Source organism: Delphinapterus leucas, chromosome 1 (genome assembly GCF_059928025.1).
Source record: "Delphinapterus leucas isolate spDelLeu-1000000601 "Yukka" chromosome 1, BTC_Dleu_Yukka2, whole genome shotgun sequence".
NCBI lineage: Eukaryota > Metazoa > Chordata > Mammalia > Artiodactyla > Monodontidae > Delphinapterus > Delphinapterus leucas.
Window position 1 is genome coordinate 32,062,223 of NC_143129.1, and position 26,996 is coordinate 32,089,218.

A 26,996-nucleotide genomic window follows, 5' to 3' on the forward strand; every position below is an offset into this window, starting at 1 on the left:
GTCAGGTGTTCTGATGGGATCATAGCCCAGGGTTCTTTCTCCCATTCCCACAGTGAAATGATCAGGCCATCTTTTTTCTCATTAAACCATTATTTATTTTAATGCTGAACTCACTGATAGGTATAATAAAACACAGTGAAAATTCATTTCTCCCCAGTGACATACAATCAGTCAATAAACTGAACTATTTCATGGTTCAAGGAAGCAAGATAATACCAGTAGTTAAGATGGTTTATAAAGCGCCTACATTTCATCTAGCTCCAGCTCACCAAATATGATACACATATGATTTTTTAAAACTACTTATAGTAAAAAATATAAAAACAAGGAGATAAGGAGATACTTCAAGTTCGACTTGAATACCACATATACAAATTTGGACATAAATCATGTTTCAAAACCAAAACACAAATACAATTTAGAAAATATTTCTCTACTTTGAATAGAATAAAATAACAAAAATTCATTGGCATTTGCCAATTATATTATCTTTACAAATAAAAAATCTTAAAGCTACCTACTTTAGAAAAATTATTTTCTCCAAACATTCCAGAGGCTGTTGTGTAAAAATTGGGATATGTACTTCTTTTGGGTTATAAGTCTCTTTCTTAGTACTGGAAGTATCAAAAAAGACTGAATCATCTTTTGGCTGGACTATCGTCTAAGAATCAACAGGTGGCTAAACCATGTAATCAATAAGGTCCCTTCCAACTGTAAGTTTCTATAATTTGAAGTGATGAGGGGAGTTCAGTGGCTGTCAAGCCATTAATTTCCCCATTTTATCCTCAGGTCAGGGTTGGGGTGGGGAGGGTAAGAGGCTCCAGTTACACTAACTGTTTCACACCCTTCAGTTTCATTTTCTCTCCACGGAGGCATTAAGTGTCCCTCCCTACTCCTAGTAGAGCCCTCTCCTATTTGACAGAGGCAGTAAATATTGAAGCAATTACCACTAAGGTAATCCTCTACCCATTTACATAAAAAGCAATTGTTTAAAACTGTGTTGCAATAAGACTGGAGGAAAAGCTCTAACCTGGGTTGAGATTTGGTTAGCACAATAAATATGCAAATACTGTATAAACTTTATTAGGTCCAAAGATATATTTAAAATCACATTTATAATAACATGTTAATTCAAAAATATCATTGTTTTTATATTTTATGAAGCAATTTTACTCAAACTGTCTATTTATCTTCAACAACAGACCTGGGTTTTTAAAATATTTATTTATTTAATTAATTAATTTATTTGACTGTGCTAGGTCTTCGTTGTGGCATGTGGGATCTTCGTTGCGGCATGCGGGATCTTTAGATGCAGTACGCGAACACTTAGTTGTGGGATCTAGTTCCTTGACCAGGGATCGAACCCGGGCCCCCTGCATTGGGAACATGGAGTCTTAGCCACTGGACCACAGCGAAGTCCCTAGACTTTCTGTTTCTAAGAGTTTGACTACTTTAGATACCTCATGTAAGTGGAATCACGAAGTATTTGTCTTTTTTGTGACTAGCATTTTCACATATCAGAATATCTCCAAGTTTCATTCATGTTACTGTATATGACAGGATTTCCTTCTTAAAATGTTACTTTTTAAAAATTAGATAATATTATGGAAGAATCATCTTGATGTAATATTGAGTAAAAAAGGTAAAATATTCTGGTTGTGTTTGAGTGATGGATACAAGAGAGATCACTCCCCTACTTTTTTCTTGTCCAATTTTAATCAGCATGTATTTTTTTAAATAATGAAATTTTTATAATAACATGGAAAATCGTTGTGATATATTAAGGAAAAAGCAAGGTTCAAAACTATATATACCAAACTGTACTATAAGATTACTGTCATGTTAAAACCATGTACAGGAAAAGCATATGGGAGGAAGCGCACTGAAATACTAACAAGGATTGTATTAAGGTGATGGATTGGGGGTGTGGCCAAGATGGCAGAGTAGGAAGACCCTAAGCTCACACCTTCCCACAGGCACACCAAAATTACAACTACTTACAAAGCAGCTCCCTATGAGAATTATTTGAAGACTATCAGGAAAGACTTTTCACAACTAAAGATATAAAGAAGTAACCATAACAAGACAGGTAGGAGGGCTGGAGACACTGTATTGCCAGAACCCATACCCCTAGGTAGGTAGCCCACAAATAGGAGGATACTCACAATTGCAGAGGTTCCCTCCAAGGAGCAAAAGGTTCAAGCCCCATGTTGGGCTCCCTAGCTCAGCGGTCCTGCACCAGAAGATGAGTCCCCAGAATGTCTGACTTTGTGTATAAGAGAGCTGGAGGGCTGTAGGAAACAGAGACTCCACTCTTAAAGGGCACACATAAAATCTCACACACTCCGAATCCTAGCACAGAGGCAGTAGTTTGAAAGAAGCCTGGGTCAGACCCACTTGCTAATCTTGGAGAGCCTCCCAAAGAGGCAGGAAGCAGCTGGACCTCCAAGGGATGAAGACACTGGCAGCAGCCATTTCTGGGAGCTTCTTCTACCACAATGACACCAGCACTGGCAAGTGCCATTTGGAACCCTCCCTCTAGCATATTCGTGCTGGGGGCTTATCCACCCACCAGTGAGCTGGCAGCAGCCTCTCCCTAACACCCCTCCCCAGGCCATACAGACAGCCTCGGATGGACCAAGCCCTGCCCTCCAGTGGGCCGGCAGTGGTTGCCTCCCCTCACCAGGCTGCTCAGCCAACCACATGGGAAGCCTACCCCACCCTCCAGCAGGACCACAGCCACTGCAGGAGGCAGGGCCTTGCAGCCAACTGGGCTGGGGACCAGCCCCGCTTACTAGCATGCCCACAGTAGTCAGCCCTGCCACAACAGAAGGGCACACACAGCCCACAGAGGGGGCATATAGCTCTGGTGACCAGAGGGGAGTGTGCTGCTGGGCCCCATGGGACTCTCCTACATAAGGCCACTACTCCAAGACTGGGAAACAAAACTGGCCTACCTGGGGGGGACCTTGAAGATGGCGGAAGAGTAAGACGCGGAGATCGCCTTCCTCCCCACGGATACACCAGAAATACATCTACACGTGGAACAACTCCTACAGAACACCTACTGAAGGCTGGCAGAAGACCTCAGACCTCCCAAAAGGCAAGAAACTCCCCACGTACCTGGGTAGGGCAAAAGAAAAAACAGAGACAAAAGAATAAGGACGGCACCTGCACCAGTGGGAGGGAGCTGTGAAGGAGGAAAAGTTTCCACACACTAGGAAGCCCCTTCGCGGGCGGAGACTGCGGGAGGCGGAGGGGGGAGCTTCGGGACCGCGGAGTAGTGCACAGCGATGGGTGCGGAGGGCAAAGCGGGGAGATTCCCGCACAGAGGATCGGGGCCGACCGGCACTCACCAGCCTGAGAGGCTTGTCTGCTCACCCGCCGGGGCGGGCGGGGCTGCGCGCTGAGGCTCGGGTTTCGGTTTTGGGCGGAGCGCAGGGAGAGGACTGGGGTTGGCGGCTTGAACATAGCCTGAAGGGGTTAGTGCACCACGACTAGCCGGGAGGGAGTTCGGGGAAAAGCCTGCACCTGTCGAAGAGGCAAGAGACTTTTTCTTCCCTCTTTGTTTCCTGGTGCGCGAGGAGAGGGGTTTAAGAGCGTTGCTTAAAGGAACCCCAGAGACGGGCGCGAGCCGCGGCTAAAAGCGCGGACCCCAGAGACGGGCGGGAGACGCTAAGGCTGCTGCTGCCGCCACCAAGGGGCCTGTGTGCCAGCACAGGTCACTCTCCACACCTCTCTTCCGCGGAGCCTGTGCAGCCCGCCACTGCCAGGTTCCCGGGATCCAGGGACAACTTCCCCGGGAGAACGCACGGCGGGCCTCAGGCTGGTGCAACGTCACGCCGGCCTCTGCCGCAACGTCACGCCGCCTCTGACGCCGCAGGCCCGCCCCGCACGCAGTGCCCCTCCTTCCCCCCCCTCACCCCCGGCCTGAGTGAGCCGGAGCCCCCGAATCAGCGGCTCCTTTAACCCCGTCCTGTCTGAGCAAAAAACAGACGCCCTCCAGCGACCTACACGCAGAGGCAGGGCCAAATCCAAAGCTGAGCTCTTGTGAGCTGTGAGAACAAAGAAGAGAAAGGGAAATCTCTCCCAGCAGCCTCAGAAGCAGCGGATTAAAGCTCCACAATCAACTTGATATACCCTGCATCTGTGGAATACCTGAATAGACAAGGAATGATCCCAAATTGAAGAGGTGGAATTTAGGAGCGAGATCTATGATTTTTTTCCCTTTTCCTCTTTTTGTGAATGTGTACGTGTATGCTTCTGTGTGAGATCTTGTCTGTATACTCTTGCTTCCACCATTTGTCCTAGGGCTCTATCCGTCCATGGTTTCTAAAAAAATTTTTTTTCTTAATAATTAATTTTAATTGTAATAACTTTATTATACTTTACCTTCGTTCTTTCTTTCCTTCCTTCCCTCCTTTAGACAACGAATCACCCCAAATTGAGGAGGTGGTCTCTGAGAGCAAGATTTATGATTTTTCCCCCTTTACCTCTTTTTGTGAAGGTGTATGTGTATGCTTCTGTGTAAGATTTTCTCTGTATAGCTTTGCTTCCAACATTTGTCCTAAGGTTCTATCCGTCCCTTTTTTTTTTCTTTCTAAATATTTTTTAATTCAGTAACTATATTATACTTTATTTTATTTTTACTGTATCTTCTTTTTCTGTCTTTTTTCCTTCTTTCCCTCCTTCCTTCCTTCCTCCCTCCCTCCCTCCCTCCCTCCTTTCTTTCTTTCTTTGCTTCTTTCTTCCTTCCTTCCTTTCCTCCTTTCCTTCTTTCTTTCCTCTTACTTCTACTAATTCTCTCTACTTTTTCTCCCTTTTATTCTGAGCCGTGTGGATGAAAGCCTCTTGGTGCTCCAGCCAGGAGTCAGGCTCTGCCTCTGAGGTAGGAGAGCCAACTTCAGGACACTGGTCAACAAGAGACCTCCCAGATCCACATAATATTAAACGGTGGAAATCTCCCAGAGACCTCCATCTTAACACCAGCACCCAGCTTCACTCAACGACCAGCAAGCCACAGTGCTGGACAACCTATGCCAAACAACTAGCAAAACAGGAACACAACCCCACCCATTAGCAGAGAGGCTGCCTAAAATCATAATAAGGCCACAGACACCCCAAAACACACCACCAGACGTGAACCTGCCCACTAGAGAGACAAGATCCAGCCTCATCCACCACAACACAGGCACTAGTCCCCTCCACCAGGAAGCCTACACAACCCACTGAAACAACCTTAGCCACTGGAGACAGACATCAAAAACAACGGGAACTATGAACATGCAGCCTGCAAAAAGGAGACCCCAAACACAGTAAGATAAGCAAAATGAGAAGACAGAAAAACACACAGCAGATGAAGGAGCAAGGTAAAAACCCACCAGACCTAACAAATGAAGAGGAACTAGGCAGTCTACCTGAAAAAGAATTCAGAATAATGATAGTAAGGATGATCCGAAATCTTGGAAGTAGAATGGACAAAATGCAAGAAACAGTTAACAAGGACCTAGAAGAAATAAAGATGAAACAAGCAACGATGAACAACGCAATAAATGAAATTAAAAGTACTCTAGATGGGATCAATAGCAGAATAACTGAGGCAGAAGAACGGATAAGTGACCTGGAAGATAAAATAGTGGAAATAACTACTGCAGAGCAGAATAAACAAAAAAGAATGAAAAGAACTGAGGACAGTCTCAGAGACCTCTGGGACAACATTAAACGCACCAACATTCGAATTATAGGGGTTCCAGAAGAAGAAGAGAAAAAGAAAGGGACTGAGAAAATATTTGAAGAGATTATAGTTGAAAACTTCCCTAATATGGGAAAGGAAATAGTTAATCAAGTCCAGGAAGCACAGAGAGTCCCATACAGGATAAATCCAAGGAGAAATACGCCAAGACACATATTAATCAAACTGTCAAAAATTAAATACAAAGAAAGCATATTAAAAGCAGCAAGGGAAAAACAACAAATAACACACAAGGGAATCCCCATAAGGTTAACAGCTGATCTCTCAGCAGAAACCCTACAAGCCAGAAGGGAGTGGCAGGACATACTAAAAGTGATGAAGGAGAAAAACCTGCAACAAAGACTACTCTAACCAGCCAGGATCTCATTCAGATTTGATGGAGAAATTAAAACCTTTACAGACAAGCTAAAGCTGAGAGAGTTCAGCACCACCAAACCAGCTTTACAACAAATGCTAAAGGAACTTCTCTAGACAAGAAACACAAGAGAAGGAAAAGACCTATAATAACGAACCCAAAACAATATAGAAAATGGGAATAGGAACATACATATCGATAATTACCTTAAATGTAAATGGACTAAATGCTCCCACCAAAAGACACAGATTGGCTGAATGGATACAAAAACAAGACCCTTATATATGCTGTCTACAAGAGACCCACTTCAGACCTAGAGACACATACAGACTGAAAGTAAGGGGATGGAAAAAGATATTCCATGCAAATGGAAACCAAAAGAAAGCTGGAGTAGCAATTCTCATATCAGACAAAATAGACTTTAAAATAAGGACTATTAAAAGAGACAAAGAAGGACACTACATAATGATCAAGGGATCGATCCAAGAAGAAGATATAACAATTGTAAATATTTATGCACCCAACATAGGAGCACCTCAATACATAAGGCAAATACTAACAGCCATAAAAGGGGAGATCGACAGTAACACATTCATAGTAGGGGACTTTAACACCCCACTTTCACCCGTGGACAGATCATCCAAAATGAAAATAAATAAGGAAACACAAGCTTTAAATGATACATTAAACAAGATGGACTTAATTGATATTTATAGGACACTCCATCCAAAAACAACAGAATACACATTTTTCTCAAGTGCTCATGGAACATTCTCCAGGATAGATCATATCTTGGGTCACAAATCAAGCCTTGGTAAATTTAAGAAAATTGAAATTGTATCAAGTATCTTTTCTGACCACAACGCCATGAGACTAGATATCAATTACAGGAAAAGATCTGTAAAAAATACAAACACATGGAGGCTAAATAATACACTACTTAATAATGAAGTGATCACTGAAGAAATCAAAGAGGAAATAAAAAAATACCTAGAAACAAATGACAATGGAGACACAACGACCCAAAACCTATGGGATGCAGCAAAAGCAGTTCTAAGGGGGAAGTTTATAGCAATACAAGCCCACCTTAAGAAGCAGGAAACATCTCGAATAAACAACCTAACCTTGCACCTCAAGCAATTAGAGAAAGAAGAACAAAAAAACCCCAAAGCTAGCAGAAGGAAAGAAATCATAAAAATCAGATCAGAAATAAATGAAAAAGAAATGAAGGAAACGATAGCAAAGATCAATAAAACTAAAAGCTGGTTCTCTGAGAAGATAAACAAAATAGATAAACCACTAGCCAGACTCATCAAGAAAAAAAGGGAGAAGACTCAAATCAATAGAATTAGAAATGAAAAAGGAGAAGTAACAACTGACACTGTAGAAATAAAAAAAATCATGAGAGATTACTACAAGCAACTCTATGCCAATCAAATGGACAATCTGGAAGAAATGGACAAATTCTTAGAAAGGCACAACCTGCCAAGACTGAATCAGGAAGAAATAGAAAATATGAACAGACCAATCACAAGCACTGAAATTGAAACTGTGATTAAAAATCTTCCAACAAACAAAAGCCCAGGACCAGATGGCTTCACAGGTGAATTCTATCAAACGTTTAGAGAAGAGCTAACACCTATCCTTCTCAAACTCTTCCAAAATATAGCAGAGGGAGGAACACTCCCAAATTCCTTCTACGAGGCCACCATCACCTTGATACCAAAACCAGACAAGGATGTCACAAAGAAAGAAAACTACAGGCCAATATCACTGATGAACATAGATGCAAAAATCCTCAACAAAATACTAGCAAACAGAATCCAACAGCACATTAAAAGGATCATACACCATGATCAAGCGGGGTTTATTCCAGGAATGCAAGGATTCTTCAATATACGCAAATCTATCAATGTGATAAACCATATTAACAAATTGAAGGAGAAAAACCATATGATCATCTCAATAGATGCAGAGAAAGCTTTCGACAAAATTCAACACCCATTTATGATAAAAACCCTGCTGAAAGTAGGCATAGAGGGAACTTTCCTCGACATAATAAAGGCCATATATGACAAACCCACAGCCAACATCGTCCTCAATGGTGAAAAACTGAAAGCATTTCAACTAAGATCAGGAACAAGACAAGGTTGCCCACTCTCACCCCTCTTATTCAACATAGTTTTGGAAGTTTTAGCAATCAGAGAAGAAAAGGAAATAAAAGGAATCCAAATCGGAAAAGAAGAAGTAAAGCTGTCACTGTTTGCAGATGACATGATACTATACATAGAGAATCCTAAAGATGCTACCAGAAAACTACTAGAGCTAATCAATGAATTTGGTAAAGTAGCAGGATACAAAATTAATGCACAGAAATCTCTGGCATTCCTATATACTAATGATGAAAAATCTGAAAGTGAAATCAAGAAAACACTCCCATTTACCATTGCAACAAAAAGAATAAAATATCTAGGAATAAACCTGTATGCAGAAAATTATAAGACACTGATGAAGGAAAATGATACAAATAGATGGAGAGATATACCATGTTCTTGGATGGGAAGAATCAACATTGTGAAAATGACTACTACCCAAAGCAATCTACAGATTCAATGCAATCCCTATCAAACTACCACTGGCATTTTTCACAGAACTAGAACAAAAAATTTCACAATTTGTATGGAAACACAAAAGACCCCGAATAGCCAAAGCAATCTTGAGAACGAAAAAAGGAGCTGGAGGAATCAGGCTCCCTGACTTCAGGCTATACTACAAAGCTACAGTAATCAAGACAGTATGGTACTGGCACAAAAACAGAAAGATAGATCAATGGAACAGGATAGAAAGCCCAGAGATAAACCCACGCACATATGGACACCTTATCTTTGATAAAGGTGGCAGGAATGTACAGTGGAGAAAGGACAGCCTCTTCAATAAATGGTGCTGGGAAAACTGGACAGGTACATGTAAAAGTATGAGATTAGATCACTCCCTAACACCATACACAAAAATAAGCTCAAAATGGATTAAAGACCTCAATGTAAGGCCAGAAACTATCAAACTCTTAGAGGAAAACATAGGCAGAACACTCTATGACATAAGTCACAGCAAGATCCTTTCTGACCCACCTCCTAGAGTAATGGAAATAAAAACAAAAATAAACAAATGGGACCTAATGAAACTTCAAAGCTTTTGCACAGCAAAGGAAACCATAATCAAGACCAAAAGACAACCCTCAGAATGGGAGAAAATATTTGCAAATGAAGCAACTGACAAAGGATTAATCTCCAAAATTTACAAGCAGCTCATGCAGCTCAATAACAAAAAAACAAACAACCCAATCCAAAAATGGGCAGAAGACCTAAATAGACATTTCTCCTAAGAAGATATACAGAATGGCAACAAACACATGAAAGAATGCTCAACATCATTAATCATTAGAGAAATGCAAATCAAAACTACAATGAGATATCATCTCACACCAGTCAGAATGGCCATCATCAAAAAATCTAGAAACAATAAATGCTGGAGAGGGTGTGGAGAAAAGGGAACACTCTTGCACTGCTGGTGGGAATGTGAATTGGTTCAGCCACTATGGAGAACAGTATGGAGGTTCCTTAAAAAACTACAAATAGAATTACCATATGACCCGGCAATCCCACTACTGGGCGTATACCCTGAGAAAACCAAAATTCAAAAAGAGTCATGTACCAAAATGTTCATTGCAGCTCTATTTACAATAGCCCGGAGATGGAAACAACCTAAGCGCCCATCATCGGATGAATGGATAAAGAAGATGTGGCACATATATACAATGGAATATTACTCAGCCTTAAAAAGAAATGAAATTGAGCTATTTGTAATGAGATGGATAGACCTAGAGTCTGTCATACAGAGTGAAGTAAGTCAGAAAGAAAAAGACAAATACCGTATGCTAACACATATATATGGAATTTAAGGGAAAAAAAATGTCATGAAGAACCTAGGGGTAAGACAGGAATAAAGACGCAGACCTACTGGAGAACGGACTTGAGGATATGGGGAGGGGGAAGGGTGAACTTTGACAGGGCGAGAGAGAGTCATGGACATATACACACTAACAAACGTAGTAAGGTAGATAGCTAGGGGGAAGCAGCTGCAAGGCACAGGGATATTAGCTCGGTGCTTTGTGACAGCCTGGAGGGGTGGGATAGGGAGAGTGGGAGGGAGGGAGACGCAAGAGGGAAGACATATGGGAACATATGTATATGTATAACTGATTCACTTTGTTATAAAGCAGAAACTAACACACCATTGTAAAGCAATTATACCCCAATAAAGATGTTTAAAAAAAAAAAAACAAAAAAACTGGCCTACCTAATACATAGAAGTAAACAAAGATAATTAAGCAAAATGAAGAGACTATAACAAGAGACAAAGAAGGACCTTATATAATGATAAAAGGATCAACCCAACAAGAAGATATAACAACTGTAAATATATATTCACCAAACACAGGAGCACCTAAATACATAAAGCAAATATTAACAGACATAAAAAGAGAAATCAACAGTAATACAATAGTAGGGGACATTAACACCCCACTTTCATCAATGGACAGATCTAGACAGAAAATCAATAAGGAAATACAGACCTTAAATCACACATAAGACCAAATGGACTTAATTGATATTTATAGAGCTTTCCACCCAAAAGCAGCAGAATACATTCTTTTCAAGGGCACATGGAACATTCTCCAGGATAGATCACATGCTAGGCCACAAAACAAGCCTTGGCAAATTTACAAAAATTGAAATCATATCAAGCATCTTTTCCAACCACAATGCTATGAGGCTAGAAATCAATTACAAGAAAAAATCTTCAAAAAAACACAAACATATGGAGGCTAAACAATATGCTACTAATCAACCAGTGGATCACTGAAGAAATCAAAGAGGAATTAAAAAATACCTAGAGACAAATGAAAGTGAAAACATGATGATCCAAAACCTATGGGCTCAGCAAAAGCAGTTCTAAGAGGTAAGTTTATACTGATACAAGGTTACCTTAGGAAACAAGAAAAATCTCAAATAAGCAACCTAACCTTACACCTAAATCAACTAGAGAAAGAAGAACAAACAAAACCCCAAGTTAGTAGAAGGAAAGAAATCATAAAGACCAGAGCAGAAATAAATGAAATAGACTTAAAAAAAAAATCAATGAAACTAAAAGCTGGTTCTTTGAAAAGATAAACAAAATTGATAAACCTTTAGCCAGACTCATCAAGAAAAAACGAGAGGGCTTCCCTGGTGGCGCAGTGGTTGAGAGTCCGCCTGCCGATGCAGGGGACACGGGTTCGTGCCCCGGTCCAGGAAGATCCCCATGCCGCGGAGTGGCTGGGCCCGTGAGCCATGGCTGCTGGGCCTGCGCGTCTGGAGCCTGTGCTCCGCAACGGGAGAGGCCACAACAGTGAGAGGCCTGCGTACCGCAAAAAAACCCAAAAAACCAACAACAAAAAAGAGAGGGCCCAAATAAATAAAATCAGAAATGAAAGAGAAGTTACAACTGCACACAGAAATACAAATGATCACGAGAGATTACAGTTTTATACCAATAAAATAAACAATCTAGAAAAAATGGATAAATTCCTAGAAACATACAATCTCCCAAGACTGAATCAGGAAGAAATAGAAAATATGAACAGACCAATTACCAGTAATGAAATCGAATCAGTAATTTAAAAACTCCCAACAAACAAAAGTCCAGGATCAGAAGGTTCACGGGTGAATTCTACAAAACATTTAAAGAGGAGTTAACATTTATCCTTCTCAAACTATTCCAAAACAATTGAATAGAAAGGAACATTCCATGAGGACAGAATCACCCTAATACCATAACCAGACAAAGACACCACAAAAAGAGAAAATCACAGGCCAGTATCACTAATGAACATAGACACAAAAATTCTCAACAAAATGTCAGCAAACCAAATTAACAATACATTAAAAGGATCATACACCATGATCAAGTGGGATTTATCCCAGGGATGCAAGGATGGTTCAATATTTGCAAATCAATCAATTTTCAATTTGATACACCACATTAAAAAACTGAAGAATAAAAATCATATCATCTCAATAGATGCAGAAAAAGCTTTTGACAAAATTCAACATCCATTTATGATACGAACTTTCAATAAAATGGGTATAGAGGGAATATACCTCAACATAAGAAAGGCCATACATGACAAACCCACAGCTAACATCATACTCAATGGTAAAAAGCTGAAAGTATTTCTTCTAAGATCAGGAAGAAGACAAGAATGCCTACCCTTGCCACTTTTATTCAACATAATATTGGAAGTCCTAGCCACAGCAATCAGACCAGTGTACACAATATCACACTGTGCACAATACCACACAATATGTGTACACATAAAATACTGTCTTGATTACTGCAGCTGCATGTAAATCTTGCAGTGAGGTAGTGTAAGTCCAACTTTGCCCTTTCTTGTCAAAATTATTTCAGTTGTTCTAGGTCTTTCACTTTTCCATTCAAATTTTTGAGTCAGCTTGTAAATTTCTTCAAAAAAGCTTGCTGTGATTTGGCTGAAAATGTACTGAATCTATAGATCAATCTGAGAAGAACTGCCATCTTAAAAATATTGAGCTTTCTAATTCACAAACAGGTATATCTATGCATTTATTTAGATCTTAATTTCCCTCTATAATGTTTGCTGTTTTCAGTGTATATGTCTCGCCTTTGTTAAATTTCATTGTTTCGCTTTTTATGCTATTGTAAAAGGAATGGCTTGCTTAACTTCATTTTTCTAATTGTTAATTTCTAGTTTATAGAAATATAATTAATTTTGTATGTTGACTTTGTAGCCTGTGACCTGGCTAAATTCATATATTAGTTCTAATGGCTTTTAGTAAATTTCTTAGGATCTTCTAGATGAACAATCATGTTGTTTGAAATAAAGACAGTTTTACTTCTTATTTTCCAAACTGTGTATTTTTTATTGTTTCTTGCCTTGTTGCACTGGCTAAGACTTCAAGTACTATGATGAATAGGAGTGATGAACATAGACATTCCTGATTTTAGGTTAAAAGCATTGAGCTTTCACCACTGAGTAAGATGTTAGCCTTAGGTTTTTTTGTAGATGCCCTCAGCCAGGTTGAGAAGCTTCCTTTTATTCTTAGTTTGCTGGATATTTTTATCTTCAAAGGGTGTTGAATTTTTTCAGTGTTTTTTTCTGTATTTATTGAAATGATCATATGGTTTATCTACTTCGTCCTGTTAATGTAGTAAATTACATTGATTGATGTTAAGCCAACCTTAAATTTCTGGGATAAACGCCACCTGCTCAAGATGTATTACCCTTTTTAACATATTGTTGAAATTGATTTGGTAAAATTTTATTAAGGACTTTTTGCATCTATGTTAATAAGGTCTATAGTTTTCTTTTCTTGTAATATGATTGTCTGGTTTTGGTATCAGAGTAATACTAGCCTCAGAAAATGAGTTGGAAAAGTGTTCTTTCCTATAATATTTTCAGAAGGATTTTTGTATAGAACTGGTACTACTTCTATAAATGTTTGAGAGAATTCACCAGTGAAGTCATCTGAATCTCTAGCTTTCTTTGTGGGAAATTTTTAATTATAAATTTAATTTTGGTAATTGATATGAGACTATTCAAATTCTCCAGTTTTTCTTGGGTCAGTTTTGGTAATTTTTATCTGTCAGGGAATCAGTCCAGTTATCTAAGTTGCCAGATTTATTGCCATAAAGTTTTTCATAATGTTTCCTTATTATCCTCTTAAAATGTTTGAAAGATAATGATAACTCCTCCTTTATCTTTTTTTTTTTTTTTACACAGAAGTTACTCTTTAATTTTTGCTTCAAGAAGCAGGGATCAGTGACTACAGATCTCATACTATTAAGAATTCGTAGAAGGGAAATTTCATAATTAAATTGAAAGATTATTTTTAAATTTTTATTGAAGTATAGTTGATTTACAATGTTGTGTTAGTTTCAGGTATATAGAAAAGTGATATATATATATATATATATATATATATACTCTTTTTCAGATTCTTCTCTATTATAGGTTATTACAAGATATTGAGTATAGCTCCCTGTGCTTTCCTTTAATCTTGACATTGGTAATTTGTATCTTAATGTCCTTAGCTATAAGTTTATCAGTTGTATTTGAAAAGACCAGTATTTTGCTTTCCATGATTTTCTCTGTTCATCTTGTATTTCACTGATTTCTGCTCTTTATAATTTTCTTCCTTCTATTTATATTGGGTTTATGTTGCTCTTCTTTTTCTGGTTTCTTAAGATGAGAATTTAGATAATTACTTTGAGATCTTTTTGTCTTTTCTAATATAAACACTTAAAGTGCTAAACTGTCCCCTAAGTGCTGCTTTACCTGCATGACACAAAGTTTGACACACTGTATCTTCATTATTGTTCAGGGAAAAATATTCTCTAATTCCCCTTGTGATTTCTTCTTCGATTCGTGAGTTATTTAGAAGTATGCTGCTTAGGGACTTCCCTGGTGGTCCAGTGGTTAAGACTTCACCTTCCAATGCTGGGGATGCAGGTTCGATCCCTGGTCGGGGAGCTAGGATCCCACATGCCTCAGGGCCAAAGGACCAAAACATAAAACAGAAGCAATACTGTAGCACAGTATTGCTTTAAAATTGGTCCACATTAAAAAATCTTAAAAAAAAAAAAAGTATGTTGCTTAATTCCAAGTATTTGAGGATTTCCTAGTGATATTATTCTCAGTTGATCTCTATTTAATTCTTTTTTTTTTTTTGGTATCGGAAAACATATCCTGTATGATTTTAATTTTTAAAAATCTGTTGTGACTTGTTTTATGGCCCAGTACTTAATCTATCTTAATGAACATCGCATGTACACTTGGAAAGAACATGTATTTTGTGGTTGTTGGGGGTACTGTTCTATAAATATCAATTAGGTCAGAATGGTTGATGGTGTTTGTGTCTTCTATATCTTTGCTGATATTTTATGTAGGTGTTCTATCAATTACTTAGAGAGGGTTACTGAAATCTTCATCTGTGATTGTGGAATTGTCTGTTTCTCCCTCTAATCTGTCCATTTCTGCTTTTTAAAAATACATTTGTGATTTTTAAAACTTCCTGATGAATTGACCTTTTTTTAAATTACTGTGCAATGTAATAATCTCACCAACATGGTATTATTTTCCCAACATCCTTTAGTTCTCCTTTATAATTACTTTAAATTCTCCATAATACCACTTAGGTTTGAACTTTAAAGGATGCAGACCTCTAAATATCCTTTCCACTCGTACTAAAATGCCATTATCTCCTCCCAGCTCTTGCACACTGAAGATCCTAGATAGCTCTAAATTAATATTAAAGGAAGAATTGTTTAGTAAACTGTATGTATGTTGGCAAAATTTGTATTAACCTTTCTCACAGTTGCTGGGTTTTGTGATATTCCACACAGGCAGAGATTATTTGGGGCAAGTGGCTAACTACAGAATATTAAGTGGAGGGATCAATGTTGAGTGATTTTTTAAATGATCTATTTCAAGAGATACATCAGATTTCAAGTTGATCTCCAGGAAGTGGAGGGCTGAAAGTTAGTATGCATCGACACTAAAATTCAAGTAAATGACAACTAGAGACCACACACAGATTTCAATTTTTTACAGAAGAATTTAAAACATAGTCATTATTTCATTTCAGAGCAAATGAGGCAGAAACATCTCAGTTCTGAAACTATGACAGAGCATTTAGCAATATGACATTTACCCCTAGATGTTTACTATTATGTAGCTTTGATTTTCTAAATGTATTTGAATCATACAAATATCTACGTGCTTTTTTCCTCTCAGTTATTTGGGAAACTTCAAAAAGGGTAGTCACACCTAAAGCTTTTTAAGCATTTGGCTAGAATTTAATCTGAATAAACTGTGTTGTGAGCAACTACAGAAAAACATTTGTGGGCTTAAACAGCTCAGTGATCCCTACTGGTCCATAACTGTTCTAAATATCTGTAATTTTCAAAAGTTGTGTCAATGTACCTAAGAAAACTGTAAAGACAAAATAAAACATTGGGACCTGAGCACCTACTGTGGTTAACTACCCAAACCCACGGGGGCATTTTGGTAGAGAGCCACCTACAGAGCAAGCAAATCCAAACATGCACAGAGGGCCCACAAAGTAACAGCTGATTCCTCACAGTTATTAAATTTAATCTTCATAAAAACACTATGGTATTGTTGCATTCCTTTTGCAGATGTAGAACCAGGCTTTGAAAGATTAAGTGGCTCACCAAATGCGACATGGTCATAAGTGGTAGCTATGGGATTTGAACCTAGATCTCCTGACACTAGATGTGGTATTTGCTCTACTTTGCCAGAGAAACCTATAGATCAGGAGTTGGCAACCTTTTTCTGTAAAGGGCCAGATCCTTTAAGCTTTGCAAACCATATGGTCTCTTAACTCCGTTCTTGTAGTAAGTAAACAGTCATAGATAATATGTAAGTAAATGAGTCTAGCTGTGTTCCAATAAAACTTTATTTACAAAAACAGGTGGTGGACTGGTCCAGGGGTTGTGGCCCAGGGGTTTTGGCCCAGGGGTTGTGGTTTTCTGATCCCTGCTACAGATTAAAACATACAAGCAAACCATAAAAGAATTAGGCTCTAAAGTTTCTCATCTACTGACTTTCAGAGACATTTTCATTACTGCTCCCTTACTCTACTCAATGACACACAATAATTATGATTTCACTGTAAATTCATCTTCCAGTTCCTAGGTCTTCCACAGTGCCAACTTTCCTCTCTCTAACACAAATTCTAGCTTTGATGATGGTCACTTTACGGGAGTGATCAAAACCTTTTTTTTTAAACAGTGAGGACCAATGAAGGAAAACAGATTTTTTTCCCCCTCTGCTCAGTAATAATACCTTTACTGGATCCCAAAATGAAAAAACAATTTCCTGCTTTACTGAATACATTTAAATGCTAATGAAAAATTGGTACTTCTTTTTAGTTATCAAAATGCTAACGTGGAGCAACAGAGTCATCTTTCTAATCTTCCATGTGCTTTAGGATTCAAAACATGTCTTTTTTTTTTTTTTTTTTTAGATGTTGGGGGTAAGAGTTTATTAATTAATTTATTTATTTTTGGCTGTGCTGGGTCTTCGTTTCTGTGTGAGGGCTTTCTCTAGTTGTAGCAAGCAGGGCCACTCTTCATTGCGGTGCGCGGGCCTCTCACTATTGCGGCCTCTCTTGTTGCAGAGCACAGGCTCCAGATGCGCAGGCTCAGTAGTTGTGGCTCACAGGCCTAGTTGCTCCGCGGCATGTGGGATCCTCCCAGACCAGGGCTCGAACCCATGTCCCCTGCATTAGCAGGCAGATTCTCAACGACTGCGCCACCAGGGAAGCCCAAAACATGTCTTCTTATACATTATTTCATTTATCTTTGAAGCAAACTCTGAAGTAGGTGTCATTATGGAGAAACTGATATTTACAGAGGTTAAGCGACTCACCCAGAGTCACAACTCCTTCTCTTCTGTGTAACACTAAAGAAGCGAGTACTGTGCTGGGTGCAAGGAAGGAGATAAATAAAATCACACTTCCTTGCCTTTCTCCTTATCCTCTTTGTTGATCCCTGGCCTCCACAAAAACCCACATACCTAGATAAGCAACTCTGAAAAGATTCTTCTCCTGATGGTTGCCCAGGTAGTTTTTTTTTCCCTTCAGGCCTCTGCCTTGTTTTTTTTTTTTTTTTTTTTTGGCAGTACGCGGGCCTCTCACTGTTGCGGCCTCTCCCGTTGCGGAGCACAGGCTCCGGACGCGCAGGGTCAGCGGCCATGGCTCACGGGCCCAGCCGCTCCGCAGCATGTGGGATCTTCCCAGACCAGGGCGCAAACCCATGTCCTCTGCATTGGCAGGTGGGTTCTTAACCACTGCGCCACCAGGGAAGCCCTGTTCTGTTTGTTTTGATGCTGAAATTATCATAGATTTAACTATGGAGCCCCTTCAAGCTGGCTCCTGTATTTTTTTTTTGCGGTACACGGGCCTCTCACTGTTGTGGCCTCTCCCGTTGCGGAGCACAGGCTCCGGATGCGCAGGCTCAGCGGCCATGGCTCACGGGCCCAGCCACTCTGCAGCATGTGGGATCTTCCCGGACCGGGGCACGAACCCGTGTCCCCTGCATCGGCAGGCGGACTCTCAACCACTGAGCCACCAGGGAAGCCCGCCTCTGCCTTGTTGAACTGAAAGCTGTATTTGAAAACAGATTGGACACTTTTCTGGAAAACCAAACAGGGCATGAAGCTCTCTGGTCTTGGGCTGTTCATCACCGCTTTATGAGATAATTCCCTCCAGCAACTCATCTACACTATTACAAATAAGCATTTTCAAAATTCAATGTCAAGGTAGTTATTATTTTATTTACTACTGCTTCTGAAAGTTAGTTATATTCCCCAAATATATTCTGTAGTCTCTACTGCCTCTATCCCCTTTGAACTGATGTTATTTACTATATTCCTTCATCTGTCAATACTCCCTCTGCATATAGTCAGTCCCCTGTATCTACTGGCCTTTCTTCAACTAATTATAAAGTGTGTGATGTCTAAAGTGAGGTCCTTACTTGATCCATTGCATTACCTGGTCATAAACATTTCTTCAAGATCTGATATTAATTCTTGCAGATCCTGTTGATTTGCTAATTCATATAGCTGTCCTAATGTCTTCACTACGCACATTTGGTAGTTTAGGGCATTTTTCACTTCACGTAAGGATTTTTTTTTTTTTTTTTTAATTACAAGAAGATGGAGTCGCGCAGAGAGTCTGCTGAACTGAACTTTCTTAGCCCTACTTACCTCTGCAATCAGATCATGTAGCTCTCCTTCACTAGGGCAGCATCCTAATGACCTGATAATTGTTCCGATCTCTCTGGGGAAAAAAGCAGTCAATTGCTTTAGAATATAAACTCTGAAAAGACAAGTGCTATATTTCTCTAAATTATTTCAGAGCAGATGTAGCATAGCAAACAAAGCCATACAATAAATATTGCCTCAAGAGGATGGAAGGTACTTTTTGAGGAAAGGAAAAGGCAGACAAGTGAACCCAAGAGAGAAGAAAGAAGGATCTGTGTTGACTGGGAAGTGCAAGCCCTGCCTGGGCCCAAATCAAAAAGTTCTCGAAAAGGAAAAGAAAGGAGGGAGAAATAAGAAAAAGAAAGGTCAGCCACTTACTGACTGGCTTTAAGTGTTAGTTAATTCTTTTGAGCCTCAGTTTCCACATCTGTAAAATGAGGATGATAATTTCTAACGTGGTGAAGTCTACATTAGTGGCAGAGAACCTAAAAGCATGAGCTCTAGTGGCAGACTGCTAGGGTTCAAACTCCAGCCCTGCAATTTACTAGACTGGGCAGGTTAATCCCTGTGCACATAATCCTGCCTGGGAGGTAAAACCCAGTACCTCCCTTGAAATCCTCAGAACTGGACTGGGAGGGGCTAAGGGCAAAGAGCCATCGTAACATAAGCACAGCTTTCGGCAGAGCAGCCACCCAGTGAATATCAGCTACTCCCCACCCCGCCCCATGGTAATTTAATTCAATTCAACAAATAGCCTAAGGAAAGTAGAATTATATTCAGCACTCCCTGGGTGCTGAGACAGAGGATTTATAATAGATTGTTAAATATTTCCACTTAAAATGATTAAAAGGTTGTGACATTTTGAATGTTAATTTCGCAAATATTCACTTAACTAGAATATTTAGCTTCTTTACCATTCTGGCTAATATTGGTGGTGTTATGTTTGCTGACTATTTTACTGAGAAAATATTTTAAATAAGAATTTTTAAGTTCTTTACTTAAGGAAGCTGCAGGATGAGTATCAACTTAAGAGAAAAACCTAAAGTCAGTAACTGTGGAAGACAGGATTCTCGACGTTCACTGATTGATCTGAAGGCCAGCTAAACACGTAAGGTCTTCACACCAACTCTATTTCACATCTCCCTGAGCACCTTAGGCTCAACACCTCTGCACTGCTTTTCCTGCCCACAGCCCTCATTGAGGCAGAATCTGAACATGATGCTACTACTGCACACCAAAAATATTTTATGAGATTATACTTTCTCTCTAGAAGCCCCTAAAGATGACCCATGAAACTGGCCAACACCAATGTAGTAATGTTCTTGTAACATCAGACGGGGCTATTGCATACATTAGAACAAACAGTTAATGAGGCAGGGGCAAAAAATATAATTTGAGAAGTATTCACAGATTTATCCCCTCCGTAACCTCCTAGGCCTTCTGTTCTTCGAATCAGAGAACTGCTTCAACTCCAGACGCAGAAGGACAAGAATAAAGGCTTCCTTAACTCACAGAAACAAAGGGAGGGTAAGGAAGGGAGATGGGAAAGGCCTGAACGCCCTTGCAGGTTAGAAATCTCAGGGAGGTGGGATGGGGAAAAAGAGAAATTTCAGGCCTGAGACGTGCAGTACCGTAGCTACTACCTCCATCTGGCTATGGGGCACTAGCAATGTGACTAATCCAGACTGAAATGGGCTCTAAGTAAAAAATATACATGGACTTCAAAAACTCAGTGTGAAAAAAATGTAAAGTATCTCATTAAAAATTTTTAATCAATTACATGTGGAAATCATAATATTTTAGACATATCAGTTAAATAAAACATATTGTTAAAATGCCCTTTCTTTTACTTCTTTAAAATATGGTTGCTAGAAAATTTTAAATTAGATGTGTAATACTCCTTTGATGGTACTTTTCTAGGCAATAGCTGCCATCATGTTCACACTTTGCAAAGACAAGTACAGTACATAAAGAGAACATTAGAATTACAGTGTGCTGTGTCAGCAACATAATCAATCCCCTCCTTGTGCTGCTCTGAGAAACTTTCAACCTTATTTATTTATTGGCCGCACCTCGCAGCATGTGGGATTTTAGTTCCCCGACCAGGGGTTGAACCCGTGCCCCCTGCAGTGGAAGCGTGGAGTCTTAAACCACAGGACCACCAGGGAAGTCCCTCAACCATACTTAAATGAAGTCCTTTGTCGCTGACCCAGGTCTCATGTCTTCTGCCAACATCTATGAAACAGTAACAGACTAACTTACTAGCTTTCAAGGGGGATAAAAGCAAACCATAGACTTGACATGTATAAGGATGCACAGGAGAAAATCTGGGCTGGAAGCACAGATCTGGTAACAAAGCCATGGGAGCAGAAGAGCTCCTCTAGGAAGAGTATCCCGGCTGGAAGAGATGACGAGCCAGGAAGAGCTCAGAGGAGTACTTACACTGACACAATGGTCTAGTCCCCACACTAGACACAGGGAAGAGGAGCCAGGCGGTAAAAGCAGAAATTCAGGACAGGGTGGTGTCATGGAAGCTAAGGAAAGAGATGGACAAATTGAGTCATCTTTGGCGTCAAATGCTGCTGGGAGGTCGAGTAAGACAAGTTCTGAGAAATGTCCACTGGATATAGTGAAGAAGGAAATCAGTTCTGATTTGTTTTTGTTTGTTTTGTTTTTGATTTATTTTATTTTTTTTTTTTGCGGCATGCGGGCCTCTCACTGTTGTGGCCTCTCCCGTTGCGGAGCACAGGCTCCGGGCGCGCAGGCTCAGCGGCCATGGCTCACGGGCACAGCTGCTCCGCGGCATGTGGGACCTTCCCGGACCAGGGCACGAACCCGTGTCCCCTGCATCGGCAGGCGGACTCTCAACCACTGCACCACCAGGGAAGCCCAGTTCTGATTTTTGATCAAGGATGTTTCACTTGAAAGTGGGGGAGAAATCAGATTGCACTGGGTTGAGGTAGATGGATCTATAAAGTGAAGGGGAAGAAGAGATGTCTGGAGGGGGACATGGTGTCAAGGAAGATTTTTTTTTTAATTTAAGACCAGAAAAAGGTGAGCATGTTTTAATACCAATGGGAATGAGCCAGTGCAAAGTAGAAGGCTGATGAGGGCACCGTCGACTGAGCAGGTGGGCTTCCAGAGGAGGTGGGAAGGGCTGGGCCAGGTGCTTAGTGCTGTGTCCACACAGCCATCCGATCTGAGGTCCTGCCACCAGCAAGTTGCGACCTGTGAGAGGGTGGCAGGATCCTCCTCGCAGCCTTAGAAAATTTTACTCTATCCCTCTTTCTACCTCCCTTTGAAGAACCTATCACCATCTTCTGTTCTTCTGAGTGCATCTAGCTGGATTGTCACACTCTGCCTATGCAGACCACAGAAAACAAAGCCTAATGATGTCCTCTAAGCATCAAGACACTTCCTTCTCTCTAGTCCTGAAACACAAAGGCCTGATGATGTAAGAGAAAAGGGCAAAGACCCTTCAGCTGATGCGTCCCCAGTGGCCTAAAGAACAGTACAAAACTCAAGAGCTCACCTGCACACAACCGACAGGTCTGCTAGCTCACCCACCCTGCCTCCTGTGGAAAGCTAACCTCTTCCTCTGTGCTCCGGGGCTCTGGAAGCTGAACTTGGCACAGAGGAAGGCGATGCTACCCCCGCCTTCAGTCCTCGACATCTCAGCAGTACAGTGATCTTCCTTCTCCTCGTTTATCCTAAAGACTGCATCAGCCTTGGGATCCCGGTGCAACATGAGAGAGAAGAAGGAGAAGCCGACGAACGGCTAATGTTGACCTTTTCCTCGTCTTGGCACATGGGAAAATGGAATTTGATTAGATTTAGAAAAATACAGAAATGTGACACATCTTTGTCCTCTACTTCATATCTGTAAGCCTAGTTTGTGGCTGGGAGTGGGATATGAAGGCCTGCCTCGCCTCTGTGTGGAAAGGCAAGGTCCTCTGCCAAGAGTGAACGGGGAGGCACGGGCTCTTATCTGCCACTCACCACCACGACCTGCCTCTCTAGGCACCCGTTTTCCAGATGGCGAGCCCGGCCCTCGCTCCCACACTCTAAAGCCTGTGCTTCACCGGCTCTGCTGCATATTCTCTGTGTGCCTCTCCAGAACCCCTCTCCATTCTTCCCCTGCTCCACTCCCTGAGGGCCTAACCTCCTACTGCACCGGCTCCCTTGGCCCCAGGCTTCCGGTTGCAGCTGTCCAACTCAAGGCAGAGCATTGCAGGTTTCCGTTGCTGGGTCACATGCTGCCCAAGACATAGGGGCTTAAACAACGAGTTTTTATTTTTCATAATTCTGTGGGTTGGCTGGATGGTTCCTCCACTGGTTTCCCCTGGGCTCACTCACACAGCTGTGTTTAGCAATTAATTAACCTACACATATGGTTGTTCAATATTCTATAGTCAACCATTCGAAATTACCATTACCACCATCCTGGATTCTGGGCCCCTTAACTTCCATCCTGCCTGCTCTAATGATCCATAACCCTGAGCATCTCTAACTTTTACTTTCCTGTTCCTGCAAAGCACTGCTGGAAGAAAATAATTAACAGAAAACAAAACAACCATAGCCCCACTACAAATTCATGCTATCAAGCATCAAGTGTCCTGGACGTCGCCTGACAATCCTTTCTTTCATCTCCTTTTGATTCCCTAGAAAACGCCTCCCAAAACAGCTCTTCTGAGGGCTCTCTTGCCTCAAGCTCCAAAGCACTGACTCCCTTAATCTCAGCAGAAAACCCTGTCACCTCCTTCACTGAACAGATGAAAACTGCTAAGGCTGGCACCATCACCAACCCTCCGACCACCTGCTCAGTCAGCTCAGGCTGCTCTAACAACACACCACAGACTAGGTGGCTTAAACCACAAACATTTATTTCTCATAGTTCTGGAGGCCTGAAGTCTGAGATTGAGGCACCAGCGGATTCGGGGTCTGGTGACCGCCCTCTTCCAGGCTTGCAGACAGCCACCTTCTTGCTGTGTCCTCACAGGGTGGGAGGAGAGGAGAGCAGGCTCTGGTCTCCCTCTTCTTCTGGGGGCCCTGATCCCATCATCATGGGGGCTCCACTCTCATGACCTCACCTAAACCTAATCACCTCCCAAAGGCCCCACCTCCAAATGCCATCACATTGGGGGTTAGGGCCTTGACATATGAATATGAATTTGAGAAGGACTCAAACATCCAGTTCATACCACCACCTTCCCAGGCACTTCCCTCACACCACTTCAGAAGTATGTATATACCCCCTTCCTTACGCTCTCAACCTTGAAGGGATACAAAGTGCTCTTCCTAACAAAGCTAACCCCTCTCAGTTTTTCTTAGTTCCAGTCTTGACTCTTATTCTTGACACACCTGCCTCTCTCAGCATCTTCACTCTTTTCCTTTATTAGATGCTTCCTCTTTTGCTGTAAAACGTTCACATATCTTCCTTATCCTGACAAAATTTCTGATAGGTGCCCTACCACCTCCAACCATTCTATTTCTCAGCTTCCTTTTGCTATCACAATACTTCTTCTAAATTACTTATCTTGCAACTGTCGATTCCATTTCCCACTCATCCACTGCACACCTAACCCCTCTGCAAAATCCTGCCATCACTGGGTCTCAACCCATCAATCAGTCCATGTCTCTCTCTCGCTTCCATGTTCCCTTCCTTATCTTCATCTGACCCTCTCTTCTTCCTATAGCCCCCTTAAGTGCCCCCTGCCCAGTACCCTTATTTGCAAGATGATCTCTACTGTTAAAAATATTACAGAAGGCTAAGAGAATAAGAAGTATCTTAGATTTGGACAAAAAGAAGACCACTGGTATCTTAATAACAGCACTTCCAGAGGAGAGAGGAAGAGAACTGCTCCCCCCGCCGCCCCCAAGAGTGCTAGTGGTAAGAAAATCTAGACCACAAGTACAGAATACACAGTTGAGGAGGATGCCTACTGAAGAGAATGCATGTCATACCTAACGGCACAGCTCCACAGCACTCACTCCATGCCAGGCACATTCTAGCACAGTGCATATGTCAACTCATTTAATCCTCATCTCACTATGAGGTAGGTACTACTATTATCTCCATTTTACAGATGAAGAAATTAAATCCCAAACGCGTTAAAGAACTTGCCTGAGGTCACATATAGCCAATAGGTTCAAGCAATGACCTCCTCAGGACCAGGGAAATCTCGGCAGCTGTGGAGAAGTCTGACAAGAGGGCTAAGTAGAGAATGGGGATGAGAACAGAAACACAATCTCGCATGATGTGAGAAAACTAGATTAATTAGCTTTCTGGCTTAGGAATGGACATCTCCTCTAAGACTCCTAGAAAAAACAGACTTCACATCTCACTCACCTCCCTTATACCACGATCATGATTCGTACGGATGTGAAAAAAATACTTCCTCACAACAGCTCTGTGTGGTAGGTACTGCTGTTTCACAAATGAGGAAAACTGAACCACAGAAACATCAGGTACATTTCCCAAGATCCTAGTAAATAGTGGAAATGGGATTCAGACACACACAAGTTAGAATCTATACTCTTAACCCCTGCACACTGCGGTCTCTCATACATCTCAGCTGAGCATTTAGTTAGGCTTAAAGGAGAACTTCTTGGCTACAACAAGGTGCTTCTAAAGAAAGCTGTGGATGTGCCACCCTATGAGAGCCTTGAAGATAGATCCAGGGCTCACAGACTGATGACACAAAGAACAAATGTGGCCCTCAGATAAGGCTGTGTTTAGCATAGCATTGGTTTGCTTCTTTGTTTAGAGGGGACATACATAAATATCATGAGAACTGTCCTACACTTCTGATTCACACACTTATATTACAGGCCCGCTCTACGTAGGAATCTGTGTTTATCACTCCTGGAAAATATCAACTTTGTACTGTTTAGGAATTTACCTGCAAGAAGCAGGGGAAGGAGCCAAATGGCTTCTTAAAGTTCTCCCCGTGTGGTCTGACTCTAAGACTATTTTTAAAAACACAGACACACAAAACCTGTGGCTTATAAAAGAGAATGCTTTTGTTCTCAGAGGATACACTCCGGAGTGTTTAAGGGAAAAGGTCCCAGTGCCTACAACTTACTCTCAAAGAGTCCAGCAAAAGGAAAATAATAATAAAATGCATAAATACATACATATAAATATATACATGTACATACATATTAATATATATGTACAAATATATGGAGAAAGTGCACACAATCAAAAGCAAGTGTGGCAAAATGTTAAAAATTGGTGAATCTAAGTGAAAGTACACAAGGGTTCAGCGTACCATTTACTATTCGTCCATAAGCCTGAAGTTTTTTAAACTTCATTTCATTCTCATAATCAAAACCAAAGTAGTAAGAAATTCTGCCTTGTATAAACTATTCATAAAACAATTTGTTCTTTCATGTTATACTACTTTTACCATGTTGGCTTGAAAAGCTGATTATTAAGGATGTCTTCGCCCTCAGTTTCACAATAAAATATATTAGTTACAACATTTTTCCTCAGTATTTTAGAATTTAATATTGAAAACTTAGCAAGATGATAGATCTAAAATGTTCTGTTTCATGAAGTACAAGTAGAGGTGGAGCTGGGTACCAGTCCACCATTCCTTCAGGTAAAAGAAAAGCGTATGAAAAGGATGGAGCCCTTTTCATCCCTCGACCAAACAATGAGAAGGCAGCACGGGGAACTGTTCCTGCTGCTGCAGGAAAAGGGCTGGGTTTTTTTTTTTGTTTTTTTTTTTAACATCTTTATTGGAGTATAACTGATTTACAATTGTGTGTTAGTTTCTGCTGTACAACGAAGTGAATCAGCTATACGTATACCTATATCCCCATATCCCCTCCCTCTTGCCTCTCCCTCCCACCCTCCCTATCCCACCCCTCTAGGTGGACACAAAGCACCGAGCTGATCTCCCTGTGCTATGCGGCTGCTTCCCACTAGCTATCTGTTTTATGTTTGGTAGTGTATATATGTTCATGCCACACTCTCACTTCGTCCCAGCTTCCCCTTCCCCCTCCCCGTGTCCTCA

General features: G+C 40.9%; 1 protein-coding gene across 1 annotated transcript in view; it reads right to left on the bottom strand.

The window, feature by feature from the left end:
* Positions 1 to 26,996, bottom strand: part of DRC8 (dynein regulatory complex subunit 8) — a 133,911-nt gene that overhangs the window by 11,062 nt on the left and 95,853 nt on the right. The window contains exon 3 of the mRNA XM_022579410.3: positions 18,976 to 19,048. Within this exon, the coding sequence (XP_022435118.1) occupies positions 18,976 to 19,048 (73 nt within the window). The remainder of the gene's footprint in view (positions 1 to 18,975; positions 19,049 to 26,996) is intronic.